Raw genomic sequence first — 17276 nt, forward strand, 5'->3', positions numbered from 1 at the left:
CAGCCGCTTCGCGCCGGCGGCGGCGGCCCCCTTTGTTTAAGGTCTCGGATGCCATCGCCTGGGAGACCGGCAGCCCGGGACCGGCGCGGGGCCCGCGCGTGCGAGACGGACCGCAGCCCGCCGCGCGCTCCCCACCCCCGCCTCTCCTCCCCCGCCCCTCCGCCGGGATTCCTGCGAGGAGCGCGCGTGCCCTTGCGAGTCGGGGGTGCCCACGGGCGGCGGAGAGATCGGCCGACCTTCCCCCCTAGACACACCGTAAGTGTGTCCCCCCACCCGCCCCGAGGCGTCGGGGAGCCCGCCGCAGCGGGAGCGGCCTAGGGGAGCGGGCCGCCAGGCGCGCCCTCCACCGCTCTCATCGGGCGCGGGTGCGGGTGTGCGTTTCTTTATTTCGGTGCGGTGGCTTTTAGTGGTATTTCGCCTGGGCTCACTATTCTTAGGCACGGTGGGGGCTTTCTCTGTTTCTCCGGCCTCGGATGGTCTGCTGCGCGGCTGGGGCTGGCGGCGGGGAGCGCGATCGCAGTCTAGCCCGGCGGAAAGAGTTAAGGGGGCCGGGAGGAGGGGAGCGCGCGGGGTGGGCGGGAGGAGCGGGGGTGGGGGACGCGGCCGAGCGGAAACGCTGCACAGAGGAGCCTCAGCGAACCAAGAAAAAAGAGAAAGTGGCAACGAAAACAAGGGCAAATTGAACCCTCCTCGGGGATTTCCAGTGAACTAACCCGACTCGGACATTCAATAAATACATCGTCCCTAATGAGTGTGCGTGCGCGTGCACCCCGCACCCGGCCGCCCTGGACGCAGACGTTGAGCTGATGGGGTGCTGGGGGCTGCCCTTCTCCGGCGAATAATTCCTCTGCCGCGCGCAGTTAGTTCCGGGGGGGTGGGGGGGTGGGTGGGTGCGTTGCTCGGTTAGGTCTGGAGCTCCCCAGCTTAGCCGCAGCCTTGAAGCCCTTGCGAGGTCTCGTGATGAATGGTGGGCGCGGAGCACTTGTGTGTGATGTGGTCCCTCTCCTGCGTGCAGGGGGAGAGATGCCCTCCTAGGTGGGTTTTAGGGGATCCATTATTGCAAAGGTATAGATCTGAAGGGCAGCGGTAACCAAACCCCAGACAGAACGGATTTTTACCTCTGCGTGCCCTTAAGGTTCCCTTTCCTATTTATGTATGCGTGTATGTATATATGGAAGATGGAACACAGATTTCATTCAATAAATCTGAGATCTCCAGGTGCAGGCGTTTGAATAGTCGGTGCCAGCACCCCGTGTTTTCCTTTCCTGCCGATTTTGCTTGGATCCGACTCAAAATCCGAGAGAGTCTCGTGGTTTTGTTTACACTGAATGGGGAGGGTAGGAACAGAGCCACGGGGCCCCTTTCATTAATATACAGTGAGGATTTTGTCTAAATTACCGCTATGAATTTCACAGTACACGCTTTCAAAAGCAGTCTCAGGTGGCCTGATGAAACGGGAGAGCGCCTCCGCAAACACATCCACTTCTTTCTTTTCAAGGAGGGTGTGTGCGCGTACGGGAAGCCCCCCAAAACGCCGTGCTCCTCGAAATCAGAAATGCACTTCTGTTGCGAGCTGGGTCCCCTCGGTCCTCCGCCTCCGCGTACTTAGTTCTCCAGTCGCTCCCCAGCCCCACCCATCCGCCCCCTCCCTCTGCCGAGTGTGATTGTTTTGTCTGGAAAAAAAAAATCCAAAGTATATAACAAGGGGAGAACAGTTAGTGCTGACTTTCATTTGCATACATTTTCATATATTTTGGTGAAAATAATAGACGAGTGGAGAGCCGGGCTTAGAGGAGTCAGAGGAAAGAGAAGGCTGAGGAGGTACCGCTTCTGGGGAGTTGAGAATATGTCTTTTCCCCCCACCAGTCACCTTATTTATTTTTTTAAAATAAAACTTCTTCCTTTATTTTAAAATGTAATCCTGGAAGTTTGCTCGGTAAGTGTTTTTCATTTTCTTTCCCTGCGTTCTCGTTTCTGCCCCTCCTTTTCGTTTTCGGTAGGCTCTCGTAGGCTTGGGGGCTTATTTTCAGGGCTTGGGACGAGAGAGGGCTCGCGGGCAGCTGTTTTGAAGGAAGGAAGAGGAACAGTGTTGGGGGGAGAGTTCAAAAACCCAGCCCTCCGAAAATATTACATAAAAGGTGGACTCCTTCCAGGGATCGCCACACCAAGGCACTTTACTTTTTTTTTTTCCTGGGGAGGAGGAGGAGAGTGTTATTAATTTTAATTGTTGATTGTTAGGGAAACAGGAAGGCCCCAGAAAAGAAGTGATGATGAAGCACGCAGTAGTATACATATTTCTTGCTTTTGAATTTCTCCCCCCCCCCCCCCCCCCCCCCCCCCCGGTCCCCCAAAGAATCTGGACTAGAGGGGAAGAAGCCCCTTTTCTGTAGCTGATGCTGAGGTGTTGAACTACGTGTGCCTGCCTGGGATTGGGGTGGGGGACTCCTGCTGGGAGAAGAGGGGTGGAGTGAGGAGGGGGGGCTTGGCAAAGGGAGGGCAGAGAGGTGGAGAAGAAGGAGCAGGGGAGGAAGAGGAGGCAGGAAGTCGGTGCCCCCTTGGTTATCGCCGCGTCTGGCGAGCAGGCGGCAAACTGCAGCCTTTCCACTCGGCAGTGAAAGTCCATCAGAAAGAGGGTGATCAATCAAAACTAACCGGGACACCCTACACTTTATTCCCAAAGGAGGCTGGAGCTTTAGTGGTTTACTGTGTTTGCTATTCTTGACAGCTGCCCTTGCTTCCCCCCACCCCACCCCCTTGCCTCTGGCCCCTGGCTTTTAGTAAAAATGAAGGGTACAGTTACTTGCTAGTTGCAGATAATTAGAGAAAATTGGATGGTGGAATTAGCTAGGCCAAGTCCAAGCCCGTGTGAGCACCTTACTTTAGTGAAATGGGCTGGAGAGGATGCTAAAGATTCTTGGTTTTGTTCTTTTTAGAGGAAGTCGAGCCTCTGGAGTGGTGATGGTGGTGGGGTAGTAGCATCAAATAGCTGGAATATGATTGCACTTTTGTCTCCAGAACACCTTGCAATTGGAAATTTGTAATTTCTCTGGAAACAGTTGATGCCAAATCAATGAAATGGCTTGTCAGGAGGGAGGAAGAGGTTTCAGTTGGGGAGGGGTAAGGATCGCCAGTTTTCCACTCCCTGTTTGCGTGCTTGGCAGCGTCGCTTTTGACTGAGGTTAACTCTCTGTGCTCCATTGGACCAGATGCCATATAGAGCTGCTCCCTGAAGATCATTTGTTTCCTTGATGGGGAACATTTCTGAGCAGAGCATATTGGTTGCCATAGAGAGAGAAAGAAAAGGAAGAACACTGGCCACATTAAGCTATATGTTTGTGCACTGGGCTTTAGATAAAAGGACCGTGGCTCAGCCAAAGAGAAGAAGCCAAGCTAGAGATTTCTAGCGCCACCAAAACTAGCTTTATTTTGTTTTGGACTTTTACAGTTGAAACATATAAGCTAATTTTATTGGTTGTTGTTAATTTTATATGACACGGTTTACTGAACAAAATAAACTTTGGAAGTGCTCAGGAGTCGAAGTCTTGACTTGTCAGCAGGGGGCGCGCTGACTCGTCTTAGCAGGTACGCTGTAAAATGTAGCTGTTTTCAAAAGCTAAGCTTGCCAAATGCACAAATGGTCCCTACCTTTCTATGCATATTCACAACCAGGAGCGAGTTCAGTGCATAACACAGGGCCTTAAAATAGGGGGACAATGACTGCCCCATCTCCCACTCAGCCCCATCTGTGAAATGGCCTGGGAAAGGAAAACCGGCTTAAAACAGTATTCCTCCATGTCTTTCTGTGAAGAGGATATAAGTATGGAAAACAGAGTTGGGCAGTGAAAGCCGAAACGCTGCGCAAAATTCTTAGGGGTAGGCGGTAAACCCACTCCATAGGTTACCTTTCAGGCTGTATCTTTGGGGAAACAGTCAAGAAGAGAAAGATGTATTCTAAAGGTATTATCTATTAAACCGTCAACAGTCTTCAACTTGAGGCAGGCTTTGACTTCTAAATAAGACCCCAGCTCCTGGAGACTTAGTCCAGGCTTCCTGGATCTCTTTTACTCCATTCGGTATATAAAGGCATCTTTAAATCTTGGCACCTCCTCTGATTGTGGCAAGACTCTGAATTTATCCTTGAAAGGGCTTGTTAGGGAAAAGGAAATATGAAATAGCCGACGGTAAGAGGTCACTGTGGGCTTGAAACTTTTTAGCACAATACGACTTAATGCAGTTGCAGAAAAGTTTTCACAGAACTCAGGGTTTCCGCCTTAGAGATTTTTAGATATGGCCAAGGAAGACTGAACTTTATTGTGGTGAAGGATGAAAAGATTCAAGGAAAACTTCCTAAATTAGTGAAGGGCAAATGCTACCCGGTTCTGAGGAATTAGTCAGTTTGTCACTAACAGTTTTCCCAAGGAGATTTGGAAAGCTTGACTCAGAAAGGGGAGCTGTGAGTGACTGGAAGTGAGAAGCTGGTTTCCACGGTTCAGCAGCTCCGGGCACCTGTGTGTCTCGGAGCCTGGAGGAAGGGCCCTGGGCTGGGGGCTCTGCAGGAGGGGGAAAGACACCTTATTCTTTCGAACTTGACTCTAAGCCAGCCAGCATCCAGCCAGAAGTTTTTCTTTGAAACTAACTTGCGAAAGTCAAGGTTTGGATGTAAGTGGTATTTCATCTAGGAGGGTTGGAGATTATGTGAGTAACATATGCAAGGGAGCACTTTGAAAAAGATTTTAATTCCAGGATTTTTATCCGCCAGCTCTCACATTTAGAGTCAGGAAATGTACAGACAGGTTTGTGCAAACAGCACAAAGTAGAAAATGGAAGAAACGTGTAATCTGAACCCAAACATTGCTTTTTCTTCAGCTCTCTGGACATTTCAGACAAAAGATTTCTGGGGGAGATCCACAGGCACTAGACCAGTGCTTCAAAGCTCTAGGTCACTTTGCATGCCCTGAGCTGCTGAATGCATTTTTTAAATTACTAAGGAAAAAGGCAAGTTTTCTATTTAGCCGGGCATTTTGCAAAACAATGGTTAAGGACTCTACATATTTGGAGTGTGATTTTCGGTATCACTTTTCAGGAGATCTGGGATCGTTCCTATCTTGGCTGCTGCGTACGTTCCTTTTTTGCAAAGTTACTTTTTAAAAAAGCCTGTAAGAAAAGAAAAGCTTGTTTTTCATGATATCTGCATTCTTAAGGTTATCTAAAGTAAAGGAAATAGAAAATAATAATTCTGGGTAAAGCAACAAGTTAATTCGAGAACTGACATATTATAGAGACCGTGTTAACATTCCGTAACAATTTGGAGGTGAAAACAATCAAGATGGATATGAATTAAGATCCAAAGAGCCGGGCCAAGCCACAGACTTTTAATTATTGGGGATGGTGAATTTGCTTTTGCCAAATGAGAGAATGAAGAACACTACCTGGGTCAAGTGTACAAAATACAAGCAAGCTCTCGCTTGCTCCCATTTGAGAGCAATAAAGTGCTTCTTCGGATACCGTGGCAGTGTAGAAGCACACTGCCATTAGCATTTACAAATTAAAACGTTCTACACACTCTCTACCCACACTGTGTGCCGTATACAAAGGGAAGGGTTCTTCAACAGTAGCTTTTGGGTGGAGACAGCATTTGTCGCCTGGCTTGGCGGTGGGTGAGTTATTTCTCCGTCTTGCTAAGTTTTTGGAAGCGTCCCAATGGCTCCCCCTCGTTCTTCTTCGTATCACTTTGATAATGACTGATCTGATCCGTAGGAAAGGAGCAAGCACTTGGTTTTCTTAGACGGTCTGGAAGGAGCAATGATCACGTCAGACACGTGCTCTCTCACCCTAAAGCAAGAAGCTTTACTTCTGATGCCTGTAGGAAAGCTTTAAACTACAGACTATCGCAGATTGTGGGACCTAAGTTAAGAAGGCGTGATAAGTTGGCACTTGAGTGTATGCTTTAAAAACAGCCCATTTCCCACAGTTTGCCCATGGTAGCTGCATTCACGCACCTGACAAGTCTGGTAATGAAAGCTACCAATCGCTACGGAAGCCGTGGCTGACACGACATGATGGACTATTCTGGCCTGTCCCCCTTCATCCCCCGCCCCCACAATGTTCTTCTTAGAATTTAAATTCGAAGGGCTAGGTAACTGAGGGCCCAGCTGATGGATTGGAATGACGATGATGATATATTAACAAAAACATGTGGGTAGGTCTAGCTAGAAAAATATTCCAAGGTCAACTTGGTGTTTTTCTGTCTGTGTTTTGAAAAACAAAATATTAACTCGGCTTTGTCAGGGGGGTGGTTGGATTCCCGCTCCCCCCAAGCTTGTGGCCTTAACAGAAATAATTCTCTTTCTTGAGGACACCCTTGGCTCAGAACCCCCCAGATTCCCTATACAACTTCTCCTGAGTTGGAACTAGGTAGTCCCCTGATGGATGAGTCTTTGTGGCACACTAGGAAACAATTCTTACACTTGGGTGCCTCTGGGTGGTTTTTTTTGTGTGTGTGTTTTTTAATTCGATTTTTTGACACTTGAACTTAGCTATTGTCTGAGGAGCTGGGTGCAGATCACAGCTCATCAGGCTGGAGGCTGCTCTTTTGGGCACTTTCCCCAAATGCTGCTTCTATAGCATGTTCTCTCCTGTGAATATGAAAACTCCCACTTCACTGCCCTGCTCCCTCCCTACCCTGGACCACCAGCCCTAGGGGGTCTTCAAGAAAGGTCGGCTGTTTTGTTCACTTTCAGAATACAGTTCCAGTCATCATTGCTATCTGTTATTTCAGATACTCCTTGGTTTGCAGCAATATCATTTCAGCACTGAAATATCTGGCAAAGAGACTTTGGCAGTAGAACTTGCTCACCGTAGCTTCATGCAAACTGGGGCTGGTTAGTCCCCAGTTAAAAGTTTTGTGTCTGCTTACAGTTTTGAAGGCCCACCTCCTCCCCCCAGATTTTGAAGTAGGGAGCTTGGTTGCCCAGTAGAGCCTAAGGGGAGGATCCCAAGCTTACAGTGCTGCTGGTCAGACGTCAGATTTTAATATTATATCAGAGTGCAGAAAACCTCTGGAAGTCAAGACATGTATTGTCCAAATGGCTTAGGCTGTGTTCCTTTTATTTGAAATTCACATCGCAGAAATGAAACAAGTAAAAATTCACTTGGAAAAACAGTGACTACTAAAATCTTCTAAACCTGAAAAACTCTAGGATGTCAGCGCTGGGATCTGGCAAGCGATTCCTTTCCAGGGTTAGGAAGCCAGACTGGGGCGTTCCCTAGGAACGTTCGCCTTGGGGGCCTCTCTTCCCCTGCCCGCCTCCTGCTGTGATGTGCGACCCTGCGAAGCCCGTTCTCTGGCAAGGGCAGCGGTTTGTGGGGTTCCCAAGGCCGAGCTCCGCTTCCTTAGACTGCATTTTATATTATTGAGAGCACCGTTTGCATAATAAAATGAAGGGGACCCACTACTCCCCTTGTCTCCATAAACACTGTCCTCAAGGAATTTGAGACTGTCATCTGAACACCCAGAGCGATCTTCAGAAGTTGAATTAGCCTTCCTTTTCTAGGGAAAAAGAAAAATGGAAAGCGATTAAAAGCAAAAGGGCCGGGGAGAAAGAGTAGGGTAGAAGAGTGGGTGGGGGAGAAAGCGGGAGGGACGGAGAAGAGCCGGTCCAGCAGTACTGGGGGGAGGGCGACCAGAGCGGGTGCGGGATGGAGAGCAGGGAAACGCTGAGTCACCCTAACCGGCCACCGGGGACACCGCGGCGACCTGCCGCAGCTCGGGGAGGGCTGGGCATCTCCTTAGAGGCCTCCTTCCCGCCGCCGCCGCCGGACCCTGGCCGTGGAGCTCGGCGCCGCCCGCCCGCCTTTGTCACCGGCTCGGTGCGCGGCCGCGAGCTCCCGCGGTGGGCTTTGTTCTGGCGGAGCAGGGTAGGACCCCTCGCCCCGCCGCGCCCCCGCCCTCCGCGAGCTGGGGACGGTGGGGGTGGGGACCGGGCGCCGGGGACCGGGACCCGAGGAGCGTCGGCGGGCGCCTCGGAGCCCATGATTTCTTCCTGCGCTCCTTTCGTAATTGAGCTGTTCTTCGGGGCGGGGGCCGGGCGGCGCCGGAGGAAGGGGAACGGGAAGGGGGCGCCCGCTCTCGGCCAGCCGCAGCGGCGAGCGCAGGTCCCCGCGCATCCGCATTATGTGCGTGTGTGCACGGCCGGAGGGGTGCGGGCGTCTTTGAGGAGGGGAGCCGCTGAGGCTCGGCCCCGGGTTCCAGGTTTCTGGCAGCGGCGGGGCGCCTCGGGTCGGCGCCTGGTTCTCCCCTAAGATTTGCTCTCGAAGTGCTTGGGGGCCGCGCGTGGGCGCTGTGGACGCACCCTGGGTCCAGGGGCTGCCCACGCTGAGTGCGCAGATTCCCCGGTCGCCGAGGCCTGTGGCTGGGGACAAAGAGGCAGACGGTCGGAGCGAGCAGAGGGCGGGCGCGCACAGGATCCAGGCGCGCACCCATCGAGGGTACCTCTCCAGGAGCCCCCGCGCCTCGGAGCCCCGGGGCTTTGCGTCTGGAAAGTTCGCCCCTCACAGAGCCCGCTCCCTCCTCTCACCCTTGCACTTAGCAAACGGCGTGGGATCGCGTGTTACCTTCTTCCTAGCCGCCCCCGAAGGTGTGGGCCAGATTGCAAGAGTTGCTGCTGTTATTGTTTGTCAAACAGGCCCTTTCTCCTGGGAGAGGGGCGAGGGGCATGTGGCGGATCCTGGGCCAGGATTACATTAATCAAAGCATTATTTCCCCAGAGAAGCCCAGCACAAATGAGAGTAAATCCTAATAAAATTGGATCGCGGAGAAATGGTACGCTTTAAGTAATCTGGGCCGTCTGATAACAATCTCACATTTATAAGATGTGGGTGGGTCTTTAAAAAAAAATCTGCACACCTCTGGCCTTGGCTGCTGGGTCTAGATCGGGACGGGGGACAGTCCTCACCCCGAGCTCAGCTGAACATCTGGAGTGAGAAAGGGACGTGGGCAGCCCTGGAGTTCGAGGTTCCGCTCCGAAGGCACTCTCGGCCCGAGTGCCCCCCTGGAGCATCTGCAGGGGCCCTGGACCTCCCCCCATCCCCGTGCCCTGCGAGGACGCGGCTCCGTTCCTCTGGATCGTGACCCCGCTGTCGGTTTCCAGCGACCCCGCAGGGTGCGCGTTTCCCGCGGGTCGCGGCGCGGAGCCCACCAGGCGGTCGGCGGGACAGCCAGTTTTCTCCGGCTCCCGGTCCAGGGCCCGCCAGGCCAGGGAAGGGGGTGACTGCCGGGGACGCCGGGGGTGCTGCTGGTTGGCGACGCTTCTGGTGCTTTCCGGTTGTCCCAGCCTGGCAGCAGGCTCGCGCTTCTTCCGCCTCCGTCCTCCGTGTGGTAGAAAACTTTCCGAAGCCCCCGCGCGGCCAAGCCGGAGAGACGAGCTCCCCTTCCCACCCCGAGCTCCAAGCAGGCAGGTGGAGCCCACCGGCTAGGAGGCGGGCTCCCCGGGAGCGCCCATGCCCCCTCCTGCCGCGGGACCCGACCGAGAGCGGGCTAGGCGGTGACAAGTGTGAGAGCGCCGTCACCAGCCCGTGGGCGAGCACCAGCCTCCCGGCTCCGCGCACCTTCCGGGGACGCGGGGCCGAGCCTGCTTCGGCGCCTGCAACCCGGCCCCTCCTCCGCGCCCGAGGCCAAGGCCCCGCGAGCGGCGCCCCCTGCAGGCCGGCGCCGGACGAGCCCGGGAGGCCCGGCCGCGTGGGGTTCACGCGCTGCCCACGGCAGCGCCGGGCCCGGCGGCCGCGGAGGGGTAGAGGGCAGGAGGACGGCGGGGGGCGCGCCCGGCCGCTCTTCCCCGGCCCTTCCTCCCGGCTCCCGGCCCCTCTACGGTCGGCGCCTGGCAACCCCCACTGGAACCCGCGGCGCAGCGCCTTGTTCCCGGCCCGCTGGGTCCGGAGTCCAGAGAGCATCGCTGTCCCCTCGCGAGGCAGTGCCAGGCACCTGGGGGCCTCCCTGCGGAGGAGAGCGGCTCGGAGCGGCGTGCGGGCGGGTGTGCGTGCGTGCGAGGGATCGGTATGTGTGTCTGAGTATGTGTGTGTGTGAGTGCGGTGTGCGCCCCTGTGTGCGTGTGCGGGGTGTGTGTCCGGGTGTGTGTGTCAGGGTCTGAATGTGTGGGTGCGTGATCGGTGTGTGTGTCGGGGGTGTGTGCAGCGTGTGTGTGCGCGGTGGGGGTGTGTGCGCTCGTGCGGAGTGTGTGTCCGGGTCAGTAGGTGTGCGCGCCGCATGCGTGATCGGTGCGTGTGTATGTGTGTGTCTGTGCGCGCGACGTGTGCGTTGGGGGTGTGTGCGCGCGTGTGCGCGCTTGCGGGCTGTGCGTGTGCGCGGGCGGCGTGCGTGGGCGTGCGGTGCGCGCGCAGGGCAGGGCAGGGCAGGAGGTGGTGAAGAATGCGCCGGTGCAGCCTGGAGATGTATATCTGCCACCTAGAGCTCCCCCGCCCCCACGCAGGTGTCTCCACCCTCGCCTTCATCCCTTCTGAGACTCGAGAGATCCCTCTTGGGGTCCCGGGACGTTCACGGATCCCCGGACTCACGTGAGCCGGGGGAGCCCCAAAGGGACAGTGCTCGCTGAGAAGTGCGGCCGACATCCTTCCCAGGCTCCCGCTTGCCCTTGAGATTGGATTTCAGGGGCTTGGGTATCTGCTTCCTCTCGGGTCTTGGCCTTGAAGAGGGCTTGCGTGGAGGTTGTTTTTATGTTTGGAAGCATAGAGTAGAAGTAGGAACCAGTTGAAAAATCACTTTTTAAACCGGCCAGTTTCCTGGCTCCTTTCTAGTGATGGGAAAATTTTTGGGGGGGGGGTGGTGAGGAGTGAAGACAACCACACCTTTTCAGTTCTGAAATAATGACTCCCTCTTCCTCCAATCTCTGATTTCCATAATTTCATACAAAACAGGGCTGTCAGTTATCTCTTATTAGAAAAGAGAAAAGCAGACTAATAGAAGAAAACTTGGGCCAAATGAAATTCCTCCTACTTACGACGTTAACCAGCCCCATCCAGATTGTTCAACTCTCAAGGGAGAGCGCAAGGCAGGAAGAATTCAGAAAAAGGCTAAATATTTCTCTCCATCATTGAGAATATGAACCCAATTGCCCGACTGTGTTTTTGATAACGTGACTTTCGGAGGATCCTAAAAATAAACTTTATGAATACTTTTTAGTGTCCTCTTATTGTCCTAAATGTTTGCATCTAAGGATTTTCAATAATTTGGGAATACTGGTGGTATATATTTTTTGTTTCTTGGATTTAGGTGGGCATTAGGTGGTTTAACGCTCAGCGGCAATTCATTGTAAGACCTCCTGTTCTGGAGAAAGTCCCTAAGTAAAATTTGCACACACTTAACCTGCAAAGACCCTCACCTACCAGTAGCGTCATACTATTTGTCACTCCTTTTTATAAGATATTGTATAGACAGCTAAATTTTAGTAAAGAATGTTAATAGTAAGATGTTAGTGTTTAACTAGATGAACTTTGTTTTTTGGAATCAAAGTTTAGCTTTTCTTTGAATTATTTATCAAGATGTTTGCCCATAGGCCTTCCTAAGAGAAGGACAAGGTAGCGGGTGGGCAACCACTAATTTATTTAAAGCATATGTAGACGTAAGATTAAAAAACTAGCCTTTTGGAAAACAGTAATAACTAAACCATGTCTATAAACACCCACCTTGGGGACTGTGAAAAAAGGAAACCTAATTACTCTCATAGAAAACAGCCTCAGTGAACAGTTAACTAAAATATTGTATGGCAGTCCCCCGAAAGCTCCTCCTCCCCTTCAGTATAAGACCCTTTGGTAATATACACATATTTATACATGATGTAAATATACATATGCACAAGGGTAGATGTTTATGTACATAACATAACAAAATATATACATACCCCAACTGAATACATTTGCATATAACATGCCCATGTGTAATATACCAAACTTCTATGATTAACAATACATTCTATCACAGATAGTCCTAAAATAAAAGAAAGAGCAAATCTTATCCCTATTGAAAACAAATTTAAAATTTCTTTTGAAATCTTTATTGTGCCAGCCCTAGATGACACCATAAGAGTCAGTAGAAAAAAATCCATGCACTATATTAATATTTTCAGCATGCTCCCTTTTAAAATACTACAAACAACTCATTTTACATAAATAAAAAAGGCATCATACTTAAGAATTTAAAATATAAACATTCTATCTAAGTTCAGGTACTTTTCATCTTTTTTCCCCTGCAAATGAAATGCTATTGTCTTATGACAAAAATTAAATTCAGCATGCAGTGAAAAAGAACATTAGTTTTATTTTTCATTCTGCTGTAAAGAAAACATTTTTAAAGTAGTTTAGTTCTGTAGCCCTTTCTATCATTAAAAGACTTTCACTAGTCTAGTGATAATTCGAAATGGGAAAGCAAGTTGGAGGCACATATTTATCCTTGAGATGATTTGTGTAATATGGGATGGCATGTTGCTTATTTGCTTCTTTTTAGATATTGTTTTGAATTTTTGTATTTTCAAAGACTTTTTTTTTATTAAAATGAATACATTGGCAAGACTCCAAGTGCTCCTTCACACTGAGCAAATGTAAAGAAACATTATACATTAATGTTATGGTTGAAGAGTTATTTGTTCTCATTGATAAAAAGAATCAGAATGATAAAGTTTTGAAATTTTCTTGAAGACCATGATAGAAGGAGCTCTTTCATGTGAGTTATTTTTACTGACATTACAAATTATTTTATCAGCTTTTCTATGTTTATGTAAATGTGTATTTCTTTACTGAAAATATATATACGGTGTTTATGATGGCATTTATTCCCACATGTAATTTATTGCTTGTTTATTTCAGAGTATTTCAAAGATTGATGCCTCATCCGTGGCATCTAAATATTAGTGATGAGCTTGTGAAAATAAAAAAATCAGTTTAGCCCAAGTGCTATTTTGAGGTTTGCTTTTTAATCTGTTAAAATTTGAAGTTAAAATGATGGAAATACCATAAATGAAAAAAAATTTTTTTTAAGAATATTCTTGAAAAAAGTAAAAGAATTTTACTCTAGATGGGGTTTTAAATCAACTGTAAGCGTAAGTTAGGCTTTTATTTTAGAAAGATTTCTACATGATAGTGTGGTTTGGTAGGAAAAGACACATGCTATATAATGATCTAAAATTGAACAATGTGTATTCAAAATTTTGGATAAAGAGTCTTTCACTCCAAAAGTGTAAAAGCATCTTTTCTGTCGATTTAATTAATGAAGTGAGTAAAGGACTGTTTTAGTAAGCTCAAGTTACACATATAGAAAGATTTGTAAGAATAAATACTTTGGTGTTCTGTGGCCGGAAAGCAGGCAGAACTATAACATAGCAAATACAACTCCCCAGAAGGTAGGCATCCAAGATGCAATTTTTAAAAAATTTGTCAGTTACAGCAAAGAAGGAAAATAGCTTATTAACTCAGGGCAACTATAAAATGTTGACAGATATCAAGTTTCATAGCCAACCAGGCTCTTAGAAAACTGCTTGGATATTGGTGGAGACCAACTTATTCTGTGAAAGCAGTTTTCGAAGTGAATTATTTTCTTAATAGTCTCATACTGAAACTCCAGCTTCATGGACTAGCCATCTTCTTCCTCCCTCTCTGCCTTTCCTTTCCCTCTCCCCCACTTCGCTTTTTTTTAAGTCTGTAAGCAGTTGGGTGAGTCTGCTTTAGTGAGGTTCTGAGAGGCCTCTGCAGGGAGGCGGGGGTTCAGGTACTCAGCCTCACTGTTTAGACAGCATCAGTGATACATGTTGAGGTGAGGTGCATCTATGCTTTCTCAAAACCTTATTCTCTTTCCTCATCCAACTGCTCTCATCTTTTAAAGAGAGAACTAGGCAATGTCTACCAAAGGCAAAATAAGTGAGAGAATTTAACTAATTATTTGAAGAATTCAGGCATTGCTGCACACCCTTCTGCCTAGCTATTAAAAAAAGAAAGAAAGAAGAGAGAGTGAAATTTGAACAGTCTAGACTGGCTATCTATAGTGATTAAATTTGTAAGCTAGCAACAGATTCTAGAAGATCTTGCCTGATTCTTCATTGTACTGATTAGGAGTGATAGAACACACCTGAATGGACCTCAAGGTGAGATAGTTACTAGATAAATAAATAAAAAGAGAGGAGGGGCCTGACTTACCAGGTTTGGTGGAGTGCATTGATGGAAGTTATTAGATAATTGTTCACCTTTCTACTTAGCCCCGTGAGAGGAGACACACACATGTATTATAAAATACATTAAATTAATGTTAAATAGCCCAACTGGGATTGCTGAAGTTATTTACATTTAGCAGTGGATTAAAATGTTAGCATTATACATTTAATGAATTAGAATCCTGTATGCTTGGACTTGGAAACATGTGCTCAACACATTTTCAAGGGTCTTATAGGGAGGACAATTTTCTCAGTGTAATTTTAATTCAAAGGTGCAGTTTCTTTACCCTTATGTGAGGGACAAAAATATGGCAGGGCAATATTGTACATTGTAGGTGGTAATTAGGCCCATAGACTATTTTAAAGTAGTCTTTGGTAAAGTAGGATAAGGTTGAGCATGATTTGGGTTCAGCTTAAAGAACATTAGTAAATCTTAATGATGGGCAATGTTTAAAAAGATTTCTAGTGGCAAGTATTATTTTAAAAACAACACCTAGAATTTGTATTCATAAACTTTGCTTTCTTTCTCAAAAGTTTCTGGAAAATTATGGAGCTACTTTTTTTTGCATTCATCTAATTAAACTACTGAAGTATTATTATTCTAACACATAAAGCTACTCCAAGAACAAATAATGTGTGCTAGGCGGAAAAAAAATATCACTGATTTCGTATTTGCTATAATGTCAGGATGGAGTGGCTAGGTGAAAACTATGGGCAAGTAATACTTAATATTTATTTATAAAGTTGTTTTATTACACAAATAGAAATTGTTTATTAATGTTAATCCTAGAAAAAGTGTGATCATCTTTTGAAATTTTTCATGTTTCCTATTTCCAGATGCACATAAAAATAAGGACATACTTAGAGCGTTAATGTTTGCTTGCACAAAAATTAAGCATCTAGAAAAATTTAATGAATTAATGAAGGAGATGTAGCAACTGGACAGTTAAACCCAAGGTGTACTTGTGCTATTTCCAGTTACTAGTCATCCTACCCTTTTTTTCCCCCTTGAGCCTCCCAAAACTTACACAACGTGGAATTGTTGCAGAATCACTAATTAGTCTTTACCGCAGACCCCTTTCAATAAAATGATGCCATCCACCAAAGATTTATGGCAAAACAAGATAATAGACTTATTATTAGGAAGTTCTCCTGTCATAAGAATTTACAAGATTTTTTTGGGAAATAATACCTCTAGGGATGGCTCTTTTGCTTCTTTCTTTTCTCATTTTAGAGCCAGGGCCTAATTCTCCACGTTGGCCATTGATCACGGTGCAGGCTGCTGAGAGGTAGCCATGTAATTTCTTTATCTTTCACCTGCAAATTACACACATTATTTTGCAGCTCAAAATAAGCATTCCCAACGAGCTGCATTCAGTAAATGTCTTTCACAGCATTAGTACAGAACTGAGGTACAAAAGAATATTAATCTAATACATTCCAAAATTCAAATACTTGTGATTAATAAGCATTATTATCTATAAATAAGGCCCTAATGATACTTTGGCAGTGTTGTAAACACAAGAATCAGAGGCAATTATTGTCATTATTGTTCGGCAAGTACTTCCCATGAATACCAAGCGGGTATCGCTGTCCAGCTCCTTGGCAAGTAAGGTTCCCATAAAGAAACAGCTGTTGGCCAATCAGGACTGGCTACTATTTACTGCCCTTAACCCAAAATGCGGGGTCCTCAAAGAAAGGAAAAGAAAAAAAAAAAACAAAACCAAGACATCCAAAGAGTTTTGACGCGATTAAAAAATAAATACACTTTCTAATAAATATAAAAGCATCTTGAAAATAGTGCTATTGTGAAACTCTGACTTTGGTGAGTTGGATACATTAGCCACCATGTGTTCGCCGGAAGGAAAGGTCTCATTTGTGAGGCACTAGGCCCAGGGTGGTGGACTGCCCTGGAAGCAAAATCAGTGGACAACAAAACATAAATGCAGAAACACGAATTATCCTTTTTTTTTTTTAACCTTCCTCAGGCTGCACAGAGCTTACCCCTGTCTATTAAACAGCATCACCCCACCAGACCTAGCTGTCACATGTGTGTGTGTGCGTGTGTGTGTGTGGGGACCCCTTGTTGTACAAGTAAAGCAAATTTCTCATGCTCATAGGAAACGGCACATTTTCCCACGTGCTCTCTGCCCTCTGGGCCTCAGCAGGCAATGCTGGACCAGCTTGGGCTGTGTGCACGAACTACTTCTAGCTTGCAGTCTCAGTCAATTTAAAAGCATTGGTGAGCAGCTAAACTGGTTTTTCTGAGAGGGGCGAAAAGTTTCATATAGATTTTCCTAAGGGATACACGCATTAAGCATCAAATATAGAGTTGTCTATTTTTAAATTTTCTTTTGCCAAGCCTTATGCTTTAAAGATGTGAAAGGTACCCAGTAGGGGTTGGAAAGCATTGAGCTGGCTCCCCAGGGCATTGGGGAAACCCAGGAGTGTTGGGGTGGCAGTGGGCAGGGGATGCCGGGAAGGAACCCTTGTTGGCTGCCCAGTGGTGGGCAGACGTGGTCTTCGGGGAGCGCACTGAAGCAGGGTGCGGTTTTAGAGTACAGGCTCCCCCACACCCAACCTGACAGACCCCTCGCTGCCATCACTTCAAGGGGGATGGGGTTTTCCCCTCTTGTTCTCAGGGAACTGAGACAGCAGTAGGAATGCCATCGTTCTCCCCCTTTTCCTGGGCCATGGAGAGTGACCACCTCTGAGATGTCCCTCTGACTCCCTCTGAAAATATTCTTGCCACCCGTGGCCTGGGCTTTGTCATGGAAGCGAGGTACCCACGCTTGCAGAGCCACTGCTGGTGGGAGACGATGGATTCTAACCCAGGCCTTGGGCACCTTCTTCCCTCTCTTCCATTTTGAACTCCTCTGCATGGCCTGGAGGGTGGATCGTCCACCAGGATTCAGCAGCCATGTGCTTAACCTCTGAGTTAGGGAAGATGAGAGGAAAGTCAAATCTTTTCTCATTTCCAAGCATAAAGACTCAAAAGAGAATTTCCATGACAACAACACAGCAGTAATAATAACGACCACATTTTACCATGGGCTTACCATGTAC

At 48.0% G+C, this 17276-nt stretch overlaps 1 protein-coding gene and 1 long non-coding RNA gene across 12 annotated transcripts in view; one reads left to right on the forward strand and one right to left on the reverse strand.

Moving 5' to 3' along the window:
* The first annotated feature begins 162 nt into the window (after positions 1-162).
* The window catches only part of LOC136164545 (uncharacterized), a 68135-nt gene continuing 51021 nt past the window's right edge, over positions 163-17276 (forward strand). For 8 of the 11 annotated variants that reach the window (XR_010662365.1, XR_010662366.1, XR_010662374.1 and 5 more), the window contains exon 1: positions 1502-1936. This is a non-coding gene — a long non-coding RNA (uncharacterized lncRNA). Of the gene's footprint in view, positions 256-1501; positions 1937-7813; positions 7918-17276 lie in introns of those variants that run through there. The other 3 variants (XR_010662370.1, XR_010662372.1, XR_010662368.1) reach the window with 2 other exon arrangements.
* Positions 7050-9141, reverse strand: LOC136164544 (atherin-like). The gene is made up of 2 exons (XM_065929649.1): positions 8906-9141; positions 7050-8411 (listed from the first exon to the last, which is right to left on the reverse strand). The coding sequence occupies exons 1-2, from the start codon at positions 9084-9086 to the stop codon at positions 7789-7791; spliced, it is 804 nt and encodes a 267-aa protein (XP_065785721.1). The 5' UTR covers positions 9087-9141; the 3' UTR covers positions 7050-7788.

This window comes from Muntiacus reevesi, chromosome 3 (genome assembly GCF_963930625.1).
Source record: "Muntiacus reevesi chromosome 3, mMunRee1.1, whole genome shotgun sequence".
In the NCBI taxonomy this organism is placed as follows: Eukaryota; Metazoa; Chordata; class Mammalia; order Artiodactyla; family Cervidae; genus Muntiacus; species Muntiacus reevesi.